Source organism: Pseudopipra pipra, chromosome 12 (assembly GCF_036250125.1).
Source record: "Pseudopipra pipra isolate bDixPip1 chromosome 12, bDixPip1.hap1, whole genome shotgun sequence".
In the NCBI taxonomy this organism is placed as follows: Eukaryota; Metazoa; Chordata; class Aves; order Passeriformes; family Pipridae; genus Pseudopipra; species Pseudopipra pipra.
This window is the reverse complement of record NC_087560.1, coordinates 4,463,059-4,481,149: the sequence shown is the minus strand read 5'-3', so window position 1 is coordinate 4,481,149 and position 18,091 is coordinate 4,463,059. Positions and strand designations below refer to the sequence as shown.

Sequence of the window (18,091 nt, the reverse complement as noted above, 5' to 3'; positions counted from 1 at the left end):
TGCCATGATGGAGCTGACTGGCTGTTAGTTTGGCTGCTTGCCCCATTATTGAGAGATTCTCTGTGGTGTCCCATGGGCTTTTGGTGTGCTCTGACATCCCAGAGCACTGAGCTCCAGCTGAGAGGTGGCTAGATCTGCTGGGATTTCCCGAGGGACACCTGGGAATCCAGCATCTTCAAGCTGCCTGTGCTCTGGGATGTCCTGGCCCATCGCTGGGACGTCCTGGACCGTGCTCTGGGTTGCCTCGGCCATACTCCAGGATGTCCTGGACCAAGCCTGGGGTGTCCTGGCCATGCTCCAGCCCTTCTTCATCTTCACAGCGGCACAGTGCTGGAGGTGGAACCTGTGACCTGATCCTGCTGCTTGTTTAAAGCCAAGTGGCTCTTTATTTTCCGTCCGGGAAGGGAAGCAGCTTGTTGGTGTTTAGCTGCCGTAAGGAGGCTTGAATGGAGCCTGGGGAGACATCATGTAGGAAAACTCACACCAGCCCCAGTCCATCTTCACTTATGGAGCCTACTATTATTTTATGGAGTCTCTGGAGGAGGATAAAGCTGACACATTCCCAACAGCTACTCATAAATTGCCAGGAGCAGGGAGGAGCTTGGGGCTGTTGATGATTCTGTGACAGCATCGCTCCTGGCTTTAGGCGGCACTGGGGGGCTCACTATAAAGGACCACAAGGGTACTGTTCCTTCTATAGTAGGACAGGGACTGGTGTCTTCTCCTGCAGCACCCCAAGGAGCTCTGGGAGGGCTGGGACTGGAGTTGAGGAGGTGAACGCTGCAGGCCTACAGCCCCAGGCTCTCCCTCTGAGCTTATGGTGCTCCATGAAATCAAAATTCAAGGAGAATTCTGAAATCACCAACCTTCTTCCAGGGGGGAAAACACAACCAGTGGTCTCCAGGTGTGGGCAGGGGCTGGAGGAGCCCCTGCAGTGCCGTGCCTGGAGGTCCCTGCTGGCTCCCAGCCCGGGCTGCCCTGAACTAAACGCCGGGCTCTTGAGGCTATTTATGTCTTGTCAGCTCGCAGCCAGAAGCAATTTAATCTTGGCTGAGCGCTGCTGAAAAGGAGCTGCTGGGCCCCGGTGCTTCGTTGGAGATGATAAAGAGTTGATAGAAAAACAAATTACGACGATGGCGGCTCAGACGCCGTTAATCAACCTCCCCGCAACAGCGCGGTGTGAATAATTAATAATCGTCGTTAAGGAGGATTTAAGGGCGGCTCGGGGTGAAGGTGCTGCGTGGGATCAGGGCAGAGGGCTGCGGGAGATGCTCATGATGCTCTGCAGAAGTCGGTCGATTCTTTAAAGCTCCTCAAAATGTTCCAAACGTGGTGTCACCAGCTTGGGCACACTCAAAATACATTTTATCTCCACCTCCGCAAGCTACAGGTTGCAAACTCCTGGGGGAGAGCACGTGGCTTGGAAGGGTGGAGAAGCTTTTCTCCCACTAAGAGGGAGCTGCAAACAAGCGTGGGCTTTACCTGGAACTGTAGGGTAGAGATACTTCTTCCCTTTGGGAAGAAACACTGAATCTCCTCCTGGCTTTGAATAGTGACTGGGGGTTTTTTTTTGGGTAGTTAATCACAGACTTGTTGGAGGTTTGAGGTACTGGTTGCCTGAGAAGCCTGGCATTGTTCACACCTGCTATTTTTAAAATGGTTTGTTCTCCTGCTGAGCTTTATTTTGCTTAACCACTTGTGAATTTTCTGGTAAAACCCTCACTAATTATCCTGCTGTCACTGTTGCTGATGGTAAAACCAAGGGAGATGTAAATACGGTGGTGGGAATGAAGATGTGCACTAAGAAACCTGCTTCTGTTACCTGGAATGTGAAAGAAAATAGGGAGAATATAAGAAAATGTCCCAAAATAGTGATCTGGAGCAGTAAATAAGGATGGGGGAGTGGGACACTGGCCCAGCATCACAGCTTATGTCCAGGGCTCCCCCCCCAGAGCAGGGCTCCATCAGAGAGCTCCAAGGTGTCTGTGCAATTAAAGCAAGGTTGTTTCTGGGCTCTGCCAGCTGGAATTCCTCCAGATGGGGATTTTAGTGAATATTTGGCAAGGTTGGATGAGGCTTGAAGCAAGCCAGTCTAGTGCAAGGTGTCCCTGCCCATGGCAGGGGGTTAGAATGAGATGAGATTTAACACCCTTTCCAACCCAAACCATACTGGGATTCTGCGATATTTGGGATGAAAATATTCACTGAAATTCCAGAACTGGAGCCTGAACAGATGCTCTCTTGACAGGATAGAGGGGTCTCCAGGGAGAGCATCCCTGCCTGCGTGCCTGTGCCTGCTTCCTGCCTGCAAATCTGGCACCATGCCCCTGCAAAACCCCCAACCCTCTCTCAGTGATGGATTGGGATCCATTCCCTACTCTGCTCTGCAGGTCAGGGGATCCTCCCCCACTTTGTGTTTCTGCTCCTTCAGTGCCACTTCCTGGCTGTCAGTGACACCAAGGCTGTCCCAGCCCCAAGCTCCAACTGGTTTGTGAGCTGACAGGAAAAAAAAAAAAGGCGGGGGGGAAGAAAAGCTGATTTACATGTTTTTCCAGACTGCTGGTGATCAGAGCACCCACCCCGATTTCCATGCCACAAGTGATCCTCAGCTTTGGGCATGTTATCCCTCATGGCGGTGGGTCACCAAGCCCACCACTGCTGCAACGGGGCAGCCTCGGGAGAGACGAGGGAGAGACAAGGGAGTGGTTTTAGGACAAAGCAATCCCTCATTACTGAGTTCGGAGGCACAGCCACGTGTCGGAGGGGATTTGCAGGCGGCGGCTTTGAGGAGCCCGCGGGCTGCTCGCCGGGTTGGAGCTTTTGCTTCAACCCCAGGAGGTCCAAAGATGCACGAAGGGTTTGGATTTCAGGGTCTGAAGTGGGGCAGAGTGGGTTTTAACTCCTTGCATCCCCAGAAACGTGAGATATAAGGTGGATTAACGCTGTGTGCTGCCTGAGACGGCGGCACTGCGGGACGCAGGGGGTGGGGGACAGCACCGTCTCTCACTTGGTCGGGGTGTGATGGGAGCAGGAATGGGATGCGTGAGGAGCAGCTTGTGGCTCTGCTGCTCCTTATCACATCAGCTGGTGGGAATTAATGAGCTGGGGTGGGGGGAGCCACTGCACTCCTGCCCTTCCCCCCAGATTGGGCCGAGATCCCAATTCCCGGCAGAGTCCCTATAAATTGCAGAGATGTCTGGGCTGGTGACAAGGGGGAGCAGGGGGATGACAGGAGCTGGAGAGGGGGGTGGTTGTTGGGAGGTCAGAGGGACATGGGGGCATAGAGGTGTCTTAGATGGTTAATCCCTGTTTTGGTGACCTAGCCTGGGATTTGTGGACCCCAGTGTAGCTGCCCCCTATGGCACCATGCTGGGCAGGGGTGCTGGGATGATTTCACCCTGTGTAGGATCCTCTGGTGCTGCTGGGTGTCCTCCCAGAGAGCCTGGCACCACTGTGGCACTGCTGTGACATGATGACATCAGTGGTGTGGAGCCACAGGGGACAGGATGTGGACACACCAGGGACAGGGAAGAGGCAGCTGTGATGGGAATGTGGGGGGGACACTACCTCCCTGGCTTGCTCTCCCTCATATGGGACCAGTTTGGGATGTGGGGATGTGCTGGGATGAAATCTGGGCTCTCAGCACTGAGCTGGGCCATGGGGACGAGGTGGGTGACAGGGACATGGCTGCAGCCCTTCCCACCTTCACGTATCCTCACTCACTCCCGGCAGGTATCCAAGTCCCCTGCTGTGACAGAGGGTCCCGGGCACACATCCATGGCTGGTGGGGGACACGTGGCCCCTGTGGGGAAGGAAACCATCACCATCACCCTCCATGGTGCCAGCAACCTGCCAGCCACACGCGAGGGCCGGGTGCCGTGGCCGTACGTTGTTGTGTGAGTATCCAGCATCTGCAAAGGGGGACAGCAGGGATCGTGGGGACACAGAGAAAGGGTTTGGGAGCTGCCACCCTCTTCATGAGCCCCGGGGAGAGGGGAACCTCTCTGGCATCGCCTCCGTGAGACGCAGGGAGAGGAACCAGGACTCCTCGCTGCGATGGGGGAAGGCAGACACGAGGCACTCTGGCTTGCCGGGGTGTCAGGAAGAAAGTGTTCCTAATATTGAAAGTGTAAAATGATGTCAAAGAATCCACAGGGTAATGCTGCTTGAGTTTGGGGATGATATCACAATAAATAAAAGAGTGTTTTAATAAATAAAACAGGATGTTGGGTAAGGAGGACTTGGCTCCTCGTGCATTATGCATGTGCCAGGGGACTCAATTAGCCGATCAGCTTTGGTCTGTGGTAGGAGGGAGGCCATCCTGCTCAGCACTGCCATCCCAGAGGCAGAGGGGCTTCACTTCCCTGGAAAAGAGGGGAGAAAGCAGCTATCAGTGCCTTCAGAGCATCACCTGGCTGCAGAGCTTGGTTTTTGCAGGGCATCTCCCCAGGGCAGTGCCGGGCAGGCTGGTACCCAAGTGGATCCATCAGTGCCAAGGGAACAAGGCCGCAGGGTTGGGGTTCATCCACTGGGAACAATCAGCAGCCAGGACTGTGAAAGCCTGGAAACATCTCGTGTAAAGCAAACTGTTGCTTGCTGGGTGTTTTCCAGAGTAGAAACCCTGAGCTCTGTGGTGAAGGGGGTCCCAGGGTCTGTCATTGTGACAGAGTGCCCGGTGCCAGCCCCATCAGGCATCCCAGAGGCTCCCTGGGCAGGGGGGATGCAGGACTCCATAATCAAGATTTTGGCAGCTGGGGCTGGCTGAGATGTGAGCTGGGAGCCTCCACTGCCACCCCTCTATCACCCCATCCCCTCTTTCCCAACCCCCCCATGCCAAGGACCCGCTCTCCGCCCCGACAGCCTGAGTAACTCTACAGCAGGACTTGTCTCTATTTCCATAAACCAATTATACTCAGATGATCTCCGGAGATTTAAACATCAATATCCTAAATGATAGCACGAGGGTGGCGTGTGATTGTTGCATCTCTCTTTACATTCTGGTGCTGCTCCATCACTGCATTGCCATGGTAACGGGAGAGTGATGGAAGGGAGGGGAGGGGGTATTAGGGATGCAGGACACATGAGGGGCCTTTTAGTAACCATAGTGAGGGAGCCAAGGCAGAAGGGAATCACTGATTGTTTTTCAGGGCACTTGCTCTTTAAGGAGAGTAGCATGTTGCAGTTAAAAGGTGGGGTTTTATGGATGGGAGGGAGAAGTTGGAGGGGGATGTGCTGGTGGAGAGTCTGGTGGCATCCAATCCCCCCCAGACAGCCAAGTGATAACCAGTGGAGCCATCCCAAGCCCAAAGTGCCAGCACACAGAGCATCACCCCACATAAGGATGTGATCCAAGTGGGATGGGAGGGAGGGAGCAGCACCACTGCCCTCTGTGGCTGTGCCCAGTCACTTGTGCTTGGACTCAGCATCCCACAGTGCTCCGTAGTTCTGGGCACCACTTCCAGAGATCTGGGGAGGGAAAGGTTTAGCAGAGCGAGCCTGAAAGACCTTGAGGAGCAGAAGATCCCACACAGGGGCTTTGGCTCACCCTGCCCCAGAGAAAGCCTCCTCCTCTGAGGATGCTCTGGGGATCTGGCAGCACCTTGGCTCTGCTCCTCACCCTCTGTACACCCAGAAAATCCTCCCTCCCTGCTTCCGGGGGCACCGGTGGGTTTGTTCCGCATCTTCCTTTCACTCCCTCGTGCTCACAGACAAATTGCTGCCCGACCGGCAGGATGCAGGGATGACCTTGGCGTGCCGGAGCCGGGCGTGTTTGCAATTAACGGCACAAAGCGCCTGGCCCCGGCCGGCTTCTCCTCCCCGCTGAGTACCACGGGCGGGTGAAAGGACCTCCTCGCTCCCTCCTTTCTGCTCTTCAGTGCCCGGAGAAGCAACTCAAGGTCGCTGCTGAATGCACCAGCTGCTCCCAGGCTGGGGGATGGGGGTCCGCTGTCCCCCTGCCCACGGGGGACCTGTGAAGGCAGCAGTCCAGGTCATGGTGCCCTGGGATGCTCTCAGAAAGGGTGTTCCTGCAAGTAAAACCTTTTGGCTCTGCCCAAAATTAAACCAGGGACTCAGCTGATAAACCCAGAGCACTGGAGTTGTGAGATCAAGTGGTCCCTCCTTGCCACAGCATCCCGGTGGGATGAAGATGGAACATCCCAGGGTTAGAAGATCGGGAGCAATGTAACAACTGGGATATCAGCCCCGAGAAATAACTCACCCTGTAGAGATAATAACTCATAACACCGGATAAATAAACATTCTGAAGGCTGGGCACAGCCCTGCCAAGCCCTTTGCTGGGCACCCCGGTGTCACAGCAGCGGGGTGGCTGCGTGCCGCCGTCCCCGAGCACCGCAGCCGAGACGTTGATGGGTAATAACTCCCCGGGGGCAGCCGTCTTTATCTTTTATCTTTATCTTTTATCGCAGCGGTGGGCGGATGGTGCATCCCCGCACGCACGGCAGAGCCAAGAGCCTGCCCCGGAGCCGGCAGGGAGGGATGCAGAGAATCGGAGGAGCAGCTCTTGGTGCATCCCAGCCGTGTCCTGCCCTGAGCTGTGCGATCTCATGTCTGCAGACCCCGCTCCTGCCCCTCCAGCGCGTCTGGAGCTGGCTGGGGGGAGGAGAAAACATGAAACCCTCTCTGCTCTCCGCTGTTCCAGCTGCCCCCGGCCTATTCATTTGGTTTTTGAGGCACACCCCTGTGCTTTGTGCACTCGTGGGTTGTTTTCCTCCCCCTCCCCACTTCACAGCTCTTTTTGAATGCTCTCCCGTCCTTAGGCAAGTCTATAATGAAGGGGGTCTGTTCTCACCCTCCTGCTCCTCCTCCCACCCCCCCAGCCAAGGTCTGGCTTCATTCGGACTCTGAGCACGTTGCTGGGAGAGCAATCCCCCACAGAGCTCATTACTGGAGAGCCAAGTTTTTTTCCAGCCCCTCCAAAACAGTGCCAGCCTGATGGCAATTCCCACCTTCCAACGCTGGCCAGCTCCATCCCTGTGGGATGCAGATGGGCTTTGCTGGTGGGGAAGGGGACACGTGGGAGATGAAAAAGGAGCACGGGATGTGGATGCAGCGTGGCTGAGGGCCCACTAGACCAATCTCTTCAGCAGGGAGAGGGAATGGAGGTCTTGCAACCATCCTCCCATCCATCTGGGATGAACCTGCTCGGTCCCACCTGGAGCTCACCCTACAGCTGGAAGGACCTTTGCGAACGAAATGATCTTTAAGCGCCCTTCCATCCCAAACCATTCAATAATTCTATGCCTTATAATCTCTTTTCCTCCAGTGTTGGAATCTCCACTGACACCATCTCTTCTCAGTCACAACAGTGCCCTGGTAAACTGTCCCCAAGGGCCATGTTGGCTCTGCCCCAGGAAGAGCTTTTCTTGGAGGGGCCAGCACCAGGCACTTCATCACCTTAATATCCAGAGCAACCCATTCACAGGGCTGGGATATCTGTGTCACAGTGGGATGTCACCATCCCCTTTCACCCCATGAGTGGGGGTGCAGGGACTTGAGGTCACCACGTCACCAGGCAGTGGGACTCTGCTGTGGTTTTGGGACTCCCAGGATAATACCAAGTGTCTCACTGGGCAGTGGAGACGCCCTAAAAGATCTTCCAGCCCCACTAAAAGTGTGTGGGGGATTATTATTATTAGCCAAGCTAATGAGTAATTGGTGATTAATTGATAAAAGTGGGAGGAACAACCCCAAAACATGCCTGATGGTGATACCAGCACAGATGAAGAATTACCCAGGTCTGTAGCAGTGAACACAACCATAATTATTGCTCAGCATTGTTATGTGCCGAGTCTAATGATGACAGTCGTTAACATTCAATCTTCTCTCTCTTTTCCCAGCAGCATCTTCCCTGTCCCTTCATCAATACTGTGGATAATTAGCCTCCGGGGCCTGAAATAGCCTTTAGGATAAAAGGGGCTGCAAACCCCCGTCACGGGGGGCTGGGCAGGATCCAGGAGTAAAAGCGGCACTGAATCCCCAGCAAAGCCCCCCCAGAGCAGGGGCAGAGCTTTGCTGAGGGCTGGATGCTCATCCCTCTCCCAGCTCCCTGCTGCCATATTCCTCACCTGTTTTCCTCCCTTTTCCTCACAGTAAGACCAGTGGAGGGGCTGAGCAGAAGCGGGAGGCGTCTCGTGCATCCTCAGAGCCCACCCACACACCCACCTGGGAGGAGGAGGTGGTGCTGGAAATGGATGCCGAGGATGCAGGCTGGGCAGGTGAGAGCCTGGGGACCAGGACATGGGACTCATTCCTCAAAGGGCTAATTTGGGGTTATTAGGGAGTCCCTGCTCCTCAGGACCCCAGGCAGGGGGAACGAGCCATGTCCTGAGCTCATGGCTATGGTGTCTGCAGGGCAGGACCAGGAGGGACGTGCCCAGGGTGGAACAGGCAGTGATGCTAGGCATCCTCCAAAGTATCCAATGGGAATCAGCATCAGAGGGGAAACACCCCCAAATCTTTCCCTACTGCCATCCCTCACCTTGTATCATTTGGAGCCACATCCTGATGCTGTTACTCCCCACGCAGGGCTGCTAAATCTGTAATTGTGATAAAACTCGTGGAATTAGGGGCCAGGATTTGATTATAAAATCAGCTCCTTACAAAACAAACGTTAGGAACCAATCTTCACATCGTGCCTAATCCCATTAGGCCCTGACCTCGGTGAAATTGAGGAGATTTTGATGTACTTTTTGCCCCGTGCGGGATCATGAGAAATTCAGGGAGACCTGATGGAGCTTCCAGGTCTGCTCCTCCACCTCCCAGCATCTTCCAGATGTTTGGCCATGTTCATCCCCCAGGTGTTCATCCTGGAGCTGTCATCCCCAGGTGCAGCTCACAGCTTTTCTTCCCCGGCAATACAGTTTCCATCCTTTTATCTCCCAGAAATCCCAGTGTGATCCATCATTGGTGATGACAGGCAGAAAAGCCACTTGTGTCTCGCTCAACCCCAGAACGTTTTCTCCGGTGCTTCTTCCACGAGGAGCTGGGAGAAAAGGAAAATTTCCATTTAAATGGAGCACGTGCTGTAAAGCACAAGCTCAGGGAAGCGTGGACCAGGCACTTGCCTTCTTCATCTTCACTTTGGGGACGTGCACAACCTGTGGCATTCCCAGGCTGGCCAAGCAGGAGTTAAGGCGGGTGCCTAGGCAGTCATTAAGCTGGGGGAAGGGAGGCCCAACTCTTGATGGCAGCATAAGGAGAGGGCGGTTTTCCCTTCCATCAGCTCCTTTTTTTTCTTTTTTTTTTTTCCCATAAAAGGCTCCTGCTCCTGCTTGTCAAATAAATTGCAGCTTTGCTCTAATTTAAGGGAAGAACTGGGGGTGCCAGAATCCGTGGGGTGATGCTGCCATGCCAGGGGACAGATGGGGACTAGGCACCTCTAAGAGGACTGATTTCGTGGTGGACCCTGAGGCAGGGAGGGCTCAGGGCAGGATGGAAGCCTGCAAGCTGAGCAGGGTGGGCTGGAGGCAGGGAGGTGGATTAGATGGATCAGTAGGAAATCCTGGCTTCTTAGATGGGAATCTGAGCTGTGTTGGTGCCAGCTTCGCTCTCCTGGAATTGCCTGGGACCTGTTCTTCATGGCTCCCTGGGATGCACATGTGTGTGTGTATTATCCTGGTCTGGGTGTAAAGCCTGCTCCTGTCCACTCCACCCTGGCCTTGTGAGGGGAAGGGCCTGCTGAAAATTAATCACTCCATTGTCTCTGTCCCTTTCGCACCCAGACCTTCCCCCAAACCTCTCCTTTTCCCTAAACCCCTCCTCTTTCCCAAACCCTTCTCATCCTGACAGCTGACCCTCTCCCTTCCAGTGCTGACCCTCACTGTGGCAGACAAAGCTACCAAGGAGGCACTGGGGACATTCCAGCTGCCAGTCTGGCATCTCCAGCCTTTCCAACCCCACCACTGCAGGCTGGTGCTGGTAGGTACGGCATGAACCCCTCCATCCTGCTCCTTATTCCTGCTTATAGTTTGATTTTCACCACTTGTAGCTGGGGGCTGTGGGCAAAGGCAGCCTTGTGTAATGCCATAATACCGGTGGGAAAACCACATTTGGCAAGTTGGGGAAGGTGCTCAAAGAGGCTTGTGAGCTCCCTGAGAGGGAGGAACAAGGCAAGCGTTGTGCTGGGCTCAAATGTGGTGGAAAAGTGACGGGATTGCAAGCTGGGAAGTGCTTTCACCCTCAGGATCCTGGGAAGGAGAAGCAGGGCAGGACATTCATTAAACACAGGTTGCTGTGCATTAATTAATGCAGGCAGGTACCCAGCCCCAGAGAAGCAGCTTCCTGAACCCCTCCATGGGCATTTCTCCAACCCAGGGACTTGGCCAGTAGCGCCCTGTACAGCTGAGGCCTGATAAACTCACTCCATTACTCCCCCAAAATCAAACTCTCCTATGCTCAGGCTGGCAGAAATGAGCTTACCCTTCCCTACATAGATTGGGAATGATGAAATATTTAAACACAGAAGGATTTATTATATTGATCTTTTCCGAGAAGGCTCAGGGGGCCACTGAGCTTTAATTACCAGTTGGAGCTTTATTGCCAGTGATGGGCTGTCCGTGCCCAGTGTCCAAGTTTTGTGGCCTTGACCTTTTTCCCCCCACGCTTTGCTCTCCTCCACACACAGCCAAGGAGGCAGGACTCTGTGGGAATGGTCCTGCATGTCACCATCACCCGCAAAAAGAGCTTCATCCCTCGCTGTGATGGACTGAGCTACGTGGCCTTGGAGGTGAGAGGTGGCCTTGGGGTCAGGGGTGGCAGGGAGGTGTGCAGGGTCTGCACCTCGTCTCCTGCTCTGGCAGCTTTTTCCCCTCCCCACAGTCTCTGTCCCCTCACCATGGACCCTCCACCTCCCAGGTGCTGCTGCGGGGGCTGTCTGTCCCCCTCACCACCCTCCCCAGGACCCTCGTCGCCGTGGCCAGAGTTGTGAGCAATGTCCAGGAGTACAAGTGAGTGATGGCCAGGGGTCTGCTGGTGACACAGGGGGACAACTTGAGCATCCCTGGTGCCATCGTGCCCTCCCATGGCGCTCGGCTCGCTGGGGTGGATGTGGCCCCACACACACTGACCCAAACCTTTCCATCACTCCTCAGGCACCGCATGGAGAAGAATCCCATCTCTCATCCCAGCATCAGCCCCACCACCATCCTGTTCCCAGACCCTCCAGCAGCCGCCTTTAGCATCGCCCGAGCTGCCAACCACGGCTGCCCTCAGGTACGAGGCTGAGCACATCCGCAGGGATGCAGGGATCCAGCAGCATCCTTCCCGCTTGGGTACCAAAGAGCATCCCTCCTTCAGCAGGGGAGCTGAGCACCCCACGCAGGAAAAACTTCAGGGGCAAAACGATGCTTTGAGCGTCAGACATGGTCCTCACATGCAGAAACCCACAGGCAGCTCCTCGTTTGTGCCTTTGTCCTTCGTTTTTCCCTCTGCTCTGCTCACGCCTCCAGCTCGAGTGCCTCCTCTCGAAGGCAGCGACCTTCTCCTCCCCGGGCCTCAAGTACCGCGACGCACATCTTCAAAATAGCTGTTGCCAGGGAAACATCCCCTTTCCACACAGAGCATCGTCACTGGCAAGCGAGAGGAGGGCCCCGCTTTTGTTCCTGAGCCCTGCCAAAAAATTGGCGAGGAGGGAGGGAGGGAGGGAGGGGAGAGGGCTGGTGGGGCAGGGAGGAGGCGGGATGGAGCAGCAGAGCCAGGAGCCACTGTGTGTAGCTGCCACTCCTCAAAAGCAGAGCTGCTCCATCCTTTCACCTCCGCAAAGTGCCAGCCGAGGGCAGATGTCCGGCTGCACCCAGAGGACGGATCCAGCTGGCCCCCAGTGCCAGCGGAGCGCACGCGTTTCTCTGTCTCGATCCTCCTCCCCCGTGCATGGAATTTTGATCGGCTCGGAGCGAAAGGCCCTGGATCAACACATTCGGGGAGCCCATAAATAAAATATCATGGAGAGGAAGCCGGCCAAATGCCAAGTCGCCCGTGAGGCGCTGAATTATCATAAAAATCACTAGTGTGTTTCATTCAGTACAATAATTATTGGTTTATCCCTCCACTCCCCCCCCCTCTGCCTCCCTGGGTTCTTCTTGCAGGTAAGAGACAGAGGGAGCACTGAGACCCTCCACTTTGGGTCTGCACCCCCAGTCCCACCATGGCAATGGATTCAGGGTACGAGTTACCCCATCAACTCCAGACCAGATATAGGAATGAAATCCCTGTCCGCTACCCAAGACACTGGATACCTTCCCTCTCCAATCTTTGCAACCCCGAGGCTGCTGTTTCCCAGGGATATTTCTCTTTTGTAAAGGCAGCCAAAATGCATTTATTTTGGATTTACAGGCATAATTACAAACACAGACCCCCACAAAGTTGTGGGATCCATGCTCTTGGTCCCAGCCCCACATCCCTGGCACTGCTGCCAGCACCAAGCGGTGGGAGCCCAACACGGGAGGACGAGTGATTAAACCTGGCCATCTGGCCTGAGTGCTGCCTCCTCCTCCTCCTTCTTGTCCTCCTCCTGCTCCTCCTTCCCTCCACACCCACAGGGCTCAGTCTGTCTTGGCACATCCCCAAGGATGCTCTTCCTGGGGAGCTGCATGACCCCAGTCTCCTGCCTCAGTTTCCTCACCTGTAGGATGTGCTTCCCTCATGGGAGGATGAACTCTTAATGCCTGGGAGGAAATGTTAGGGGAAGGCTGGGGGGAGGAGGAGGAGGAGGGAGCATTGTTGCTCCAGTTCCAGAGGTTAATGGCTTTCCCTGAGTGAACTCCTGGGCGGGCTAATCGGATTCGATAATTCTGCCAGCCCTGTGTGTCCTCTCGCCTGTCGGTTCCCATCAGCGTCTGCAGCCAACAGCACTTGGGTTCACCTTCAGCAGGGCACCCCTCTCACTCCTTTTAGGTTCCCAGGTCATTAGCCCTTCTCTGCCTGGCCGGGGCTCCTGGAGACCTGGTCTTCCTGGCCAGGAGTAAGCTGAGACCTGCACAGAGCCGCCTGCAAGAGTGCTGGGTGCTCCCATTGGGCCACCATCCTCTTTGTTACCAAAGGGATTGCCACACTGGTGGCAATGGCAAATCCATGGGGCCTCCTACAGAAAGCCATGGTGTGTCTGTCCTCCCAGGACCAAGCTCAAGCCTTTGTGATGTTGGCCCCCTCTAAGATAAAACCTCCTTCAGGGCTATTTTCCTTGGGAATTCTCCAGCTTAACCTACTTATCTGGAGCTTCTCACTCTTGTCTGCGGTCTGCAGCATCCAGACAGGCATCTGTGAGGAGAAGGGATGGCCTCATCCCTTGGGAAGGCAGGAGAGGGGCTGTAGGCTTGGCTGCCTCTACCTCTGCTCGTGCCAACGATGCTGCCTTTGAACCGGCCGTTGGGAGATGAGCTGGGACAGCCAAAAAGGATGAAGGTGTCTCCTTCATCCTCCTCCTCCTCCCCATCCCCTTTGTTGTGTTTCTGCAGGTGGCCCTTGGCAGGGGGGGCTGTTGTGCCAGGATGTCTGCCCAAATCAGCGCATTGGCTCTGACGCCCCGGCACAGAGCATCCATCTGTCCCACCGAGCCAGTGGGAGACAGCCCGGCCCCAGCAAGCATCCTACCCCCTGCCCCTGCCTCTAAAATCAGGGGGGGAAATCAGGAACGTCATCTCCCATCCCTCTGCTGGTGAGAGGAGCCATGTGGGCTCAGGACCTCCAACAATTGGGGTCAAATCAGCAATATGCTCCCACGTTTGACTTTTCCCTTCCCTGCTGAGGCTGAAACGGCACCATCTCCAGCACCTCGTACAGGTCGATGCCAGGAAAAGTAACTGGAGGTGGCATTTTGTGGTTTTGAGATTTTCCCAAAAAAATTGGGCTTTCTGAGGCTGATGAAACAGCCCCATGGGCTGGGAAAGGAGAGGAGCAGCTGGAGGGTGCTGAGCTGGATCTGACTGCTGTGAGCTCCTCCAATCCGTGTGCATTTTCCTAAGGACTTTCAGGCACAGCCCGGGCTCCCAGCAGCCAAACTAAGCTATATCCCAGCTAAAAATCCCTAAGGATTCCCTGACAAATTCCTGAATGAGAGAGCCAGCCTGGTGCTGAGCCAGCACTAACAGCACTGCCTGATGCAGCCCCATCATGGAGGATTTTTTCAGGCTCTGAAGCATCCCAACCCCACATTCCCCATGCTAACACCTCCCAAGGCTGGATAATGCACCTCTGAGGCTCTCCGAGGTGCATAATGCCCATTAGCATCCCAAAACAGGAGCAGAGGGAGATGCCCCACTCTTCCACCCTCCCCAACAAAGCAGAAATGTGCTGATGCAGAAAAGCCGATCGGCATCTCGTCCCCGCTGGGCGATGCTGGCTGAAGGGATGGAGTAACAGCATTAAAAAGGAGCTGCTGTCAATAAATTCTTGGCGTTGGGAAGTCAGTGTTAAGGTTGACCTTTGAAAAGCTGGCGGGGCTCTCCGGAGGCGAAGTGGAGTAGCCGCCGGTGGGGACAGAGTGATGCCATTTCCAACGACGGATGGCAGCTCTGGGGATAAACATGCTTCCCACTATTCTATATATCTGTAGGGTGACCTGGAATTCATGTTTGGGAAGGGCCTTTGAGGTGAACGCCTGCAAAGCAACCCCTTCCCAAGCATGAGTGCTGTGTTCCCCCACAAATATGGAATTTCCTGTTGTCTCTTAAGATATCCCGACCAGCCGGTCCCCGGGAGCAGCCATCCTGGAATGCCTCCTTCCTCTTCCAAGGCCAAGACGCTGCCACCATCTTCTCTGAAGACACGGCTCTGACAATTGAGTTTTATCCATACAAAGACGGTGAGTCTCAGACCCCACCAGGGATGATCTCTGTCATCCCAGCTTTGGCTGCTGTGCCCTCATCCAGCTGTTCTCATCCCTTCCAGTGTGGGATGCTCCGGGCACCCTCATTCCTGTGGGATACTCGGTGCTGCCCCTCACCAGCCGTGTTTTCCAGGAGCTGGCAGCGTGCAGCAGTGGAGTGCACGTGGATGGCCTCGCCGTGGAGGTGAGAAAGGGCCTGTGGGGCAACACTGGGCAGGTGATGGGTATCTACAGGTGATGGTGGGATGGTGGGATGGTGGGATGGTGGGATGGTGGGATGGAAATCCCACCTCTGTGTCTGGGTGAGCAGCCTGGCACAAAACTCCCAAGCATCCCACAGGAAGCTGGGATCTCTGCTCCAAACCACAGCCCTGCACCTCTGGATGACATCTAGATGATGCCAAAGCCACCAGGAGCTCCAGTGGAAACCCAATTTGCCTCCCCAGGGCACCGACCTCCAAACCAAAACTGGAACCATCCCAACCGTGGGGCTCTGCCTGCAGCTCCTTCGATTCGAGGTGAGATGCTGGGGATGGAAAATCCCGAGGTGAGGAGGGATGGGGACAGGGACAGGGAGGAGATGGCTCTTTAGAGCTGCCACCCTCTCTCCAAACCTTTCAGCTGGGCTGGATATGGGTTTTATCCCTTGTGCATGTTGTCCCAAGGCTCTGGATCATGTCATCAGGCAGCTAGAAAAAGCAGCATCGTTCTTGCCATCACACATCCATCGCTTTCCCAGGGATTTTGTCACATGCTCATATTCCCAGGAAATCCTGCCTGGAGACAGGGCACAGGCAGGCTATTCGGGAGAGGCTGCTCACCATCTCGGAGTGGAGAAACGCCAGGCTGGTTAACCATGGTGACAAATGTCCAGCTGTCTTCCTTCAGCATTTGTGCTCCCCAGGGATGTCACAGCAGGGAGGGAATGCGGCTGCTTTTCCTGGGGAGGAGGAAACCCTGCCAGCCCTTGGCTCCAGGTCCGTGGGCAGGTTTGGATGCATCCACAAGCCCAATCGATCTAATTACTGCAGCCACCAGCCTCTGCTCCCATCTGCAAACCAAAAATCCTCTCCATAAAGTGAATTTGGGTCCGGTCTGGATGCTGCATCCCTGAGGAGCCGCGGCGGGCAGGGGCCGGCTGGTGGGGGGCTTTGGAGTGATTGCCCAGGGGGGTCAGCAAAAAGGGGTCTGCGTGTGATGAATTATTCACATGGGTGTCACTAAGTGCAGAATTAATCCTTTTGCTTCCAGCTGGCTGCTGCACTAAATTATCACTCGCAGTCATGCGGGAAAATGCTGCAGAATTCATTTAGCTGATTATTGTTTTGATCTGGGAGCTGCAATTTTTTTTTCTCCTCTTCCTCAACCTCTCCCATTCCGCTGCTCGAGCCCTGCCTTCCCTAATGTATGTAAGAGCTGGGAGTGGAAACAAAAAGCGAGAAAGCCAGAGCAAGCCTTGGGCTCTGGATAATTCATCCGGCAGCAGCCCAGGCAGATGGACCCGGAGCGATGCAAATCAGTGAGCGAGTTCCTACCGAGCGGGGTGAGGGCATGTTCTGCTCCTTGTTTCTTGCCTGGAGGTCAGGATTTTCTTAGGAAAATGCTCCAGCTGTCTGGCTGTGATCCCCAGCACCCCAAAACCAGCAGGTAGGGGAGGCGTTGCCTCAGCTGCATGGGCAGGGACTCTCCTGCTTTGGGCAGCCCTAGGCTTCAAGGGATGCTTGAAGGCTTAATTTCCAGCTTCTCAGCTCATGGATTAGTCTTGAGCTTGGCTTTGGGACAGCAAGAAGGGGCCAAATGGGGGCCAAGAGGCACAGACAGGCAATACAGGACTCGGATGAACCTGGTGATGCCCTGGGCCTTTGTACGAGGAATGTCTCTGTGGTGCGAGGAGCCACAGCATCCCTGCCCATGCCTGGATCTGAGGAGCCCCAGCATCCCTGTTCATCCCTGAGGTGTGAGGGAGCCCCAGCATCCCTGCCCACTTCCAGGTGCAAGGAGCTGCATCATCCCTGTCCATCCTTGGAGTGTGAGCAGCCATGGTATTGCTGTCCATCCTCGGGGTGCAAGGAGCTGCAGCATCCCTGTCCATCCTTGGACAGCCATGGTATTGCTGTCCATCCTCGGGGTGCAAGGAGCTGCAGCACCCCTGTCCATCCTTGGACAGCCATGGTATTGCTGTCCATCCTCGAGGTGCAAGGAGCTGCAGCATCCCTGTCCATCCTTGGACAGCCATGGTATTGCTGTCCATCCTCGGGGTGCAAGGAGCTGCAGCATCCCTGTCCATCCTTGGACAGCCATGGTATTGCTGTCCATCCTCGGAGTGCAAGGAGCTGCAGCATCCCTGTCCATCCTTCTCCATGATTTCTCACCCCACATCTCTCCCCGCAGCCGGTGGCAAAGGAGAACACTCACTGAGCTCATTTTCTTTCCTTTCTTATTTTTCCTTTACCTCAGAGAGCTGAAAATGGATAACCCAGATTGGTTGGGCTCTTTATAACAAACAGCAGCTAAATAAACCCGAGGTGCCATCTGGTACCCGGCACACTCAGAGCCGGGTGTAAATCCCGGCTGTTCCGTGGCCTCTGCAGGGATTTCACCAACTCCTACCAGGGCGTGGATGCCCAGAGCTTGGTTTCAGATGCTCATATCAACCCTTTGTGCTGGGAAAGTGTCCTCAGTGATAGGGTTTTCCAGGGAAAAGGGGCTACCCACAAACTAAACTCCCTGTCTCAAAACTCTGCTACGCTTGTAAAAGCCACAGGGAAAGGGTTTGGAGCATCTGCTTTGTTAAAAGCCAAGAACCCCAACACCAGGAATGAGCAAACAGTCGTGTTATCCCAGGGAAGGGGCAGTGCTGGGTTGCAGCCTCCTAGTAAAGGCACTGAGATCCCCAGGTTTGCCCCCACCCAGCCCTGTTCCCCCCCATCTTCATCCCCTCAAGCTCCCCCTCTGGACCCCACAGGAGAACAAAAGACTTTGATCATCTCAGGGAGACAAAAAAATCAAAGACTTCAGCAAAACGCTGGTGCTTTAGCAAATTAACCTTTGGCATTCAAAAAACCCCAGGTTTTCCAGGTTTTTTTCCAGGGGGAAAGCCTGTAGCCAGATTCCTCCACCTCAGTACTGGCTTGGGGCTAAAGACTCCTGTTTTCCCTTCATTCCAGATTTTCCTTTTTCACCCCAAATTTAGTGTCTTGCCCAAAAGAGATGAGTTTGACCTCACAGTAGCCAGTGGTAAAGCCACGT

The 18,091-nt window shown here is 54.9% G+C and overlaps 1 protein-coding gene across 2 annotated transcripts in view; it reads left to right on the top strand.

Annotated features, from left to right (window-relative positions):
- CCDC33 (coiled-coil domain containing 33) overlaps positions 1-18,091 on the top strand; it is a 42,260-nt gene that overhangs the window by 9,053 nt on the left and 15,116 nt on the right. For both annotated transcript variants that reach the window (XM_064668529.1, XM_064668528.1), the window contains exons 4-12: positions 3,733-3,896; positions 8,113-8,237; positions 9,830-9,939; positions 10,646-10,747; positions 10,876-10,967; positions 11,112-11,232; positions 14,689-14,818; positions 14,905-15,026; positions 15,289-15,360. In XM_064668529.1, coding sequence (XP_064524599.1) covers positions 3,733-3,896; positions 8,113-8,237; positions 9,830-9,939; positions 10,646-10,747; positions 10,876-10,967; positions 11,112-11,232; positions 14,689-14,818; positions 14,905-15,026; positions 15,289-15,360 — 1,038 coding nt within the window. The remainder of the gene's footprint in view (positions 1-3,732; positions 3,897-8,112; positions 8,238-9,829; positions 9,940-10,645; positions 10,748-10,875; positions 10,968-11,111; positions 11,233-14,688; positions 14,819-14,904; positions 15,027-15,288; positions 15,361-18,091) is intronic.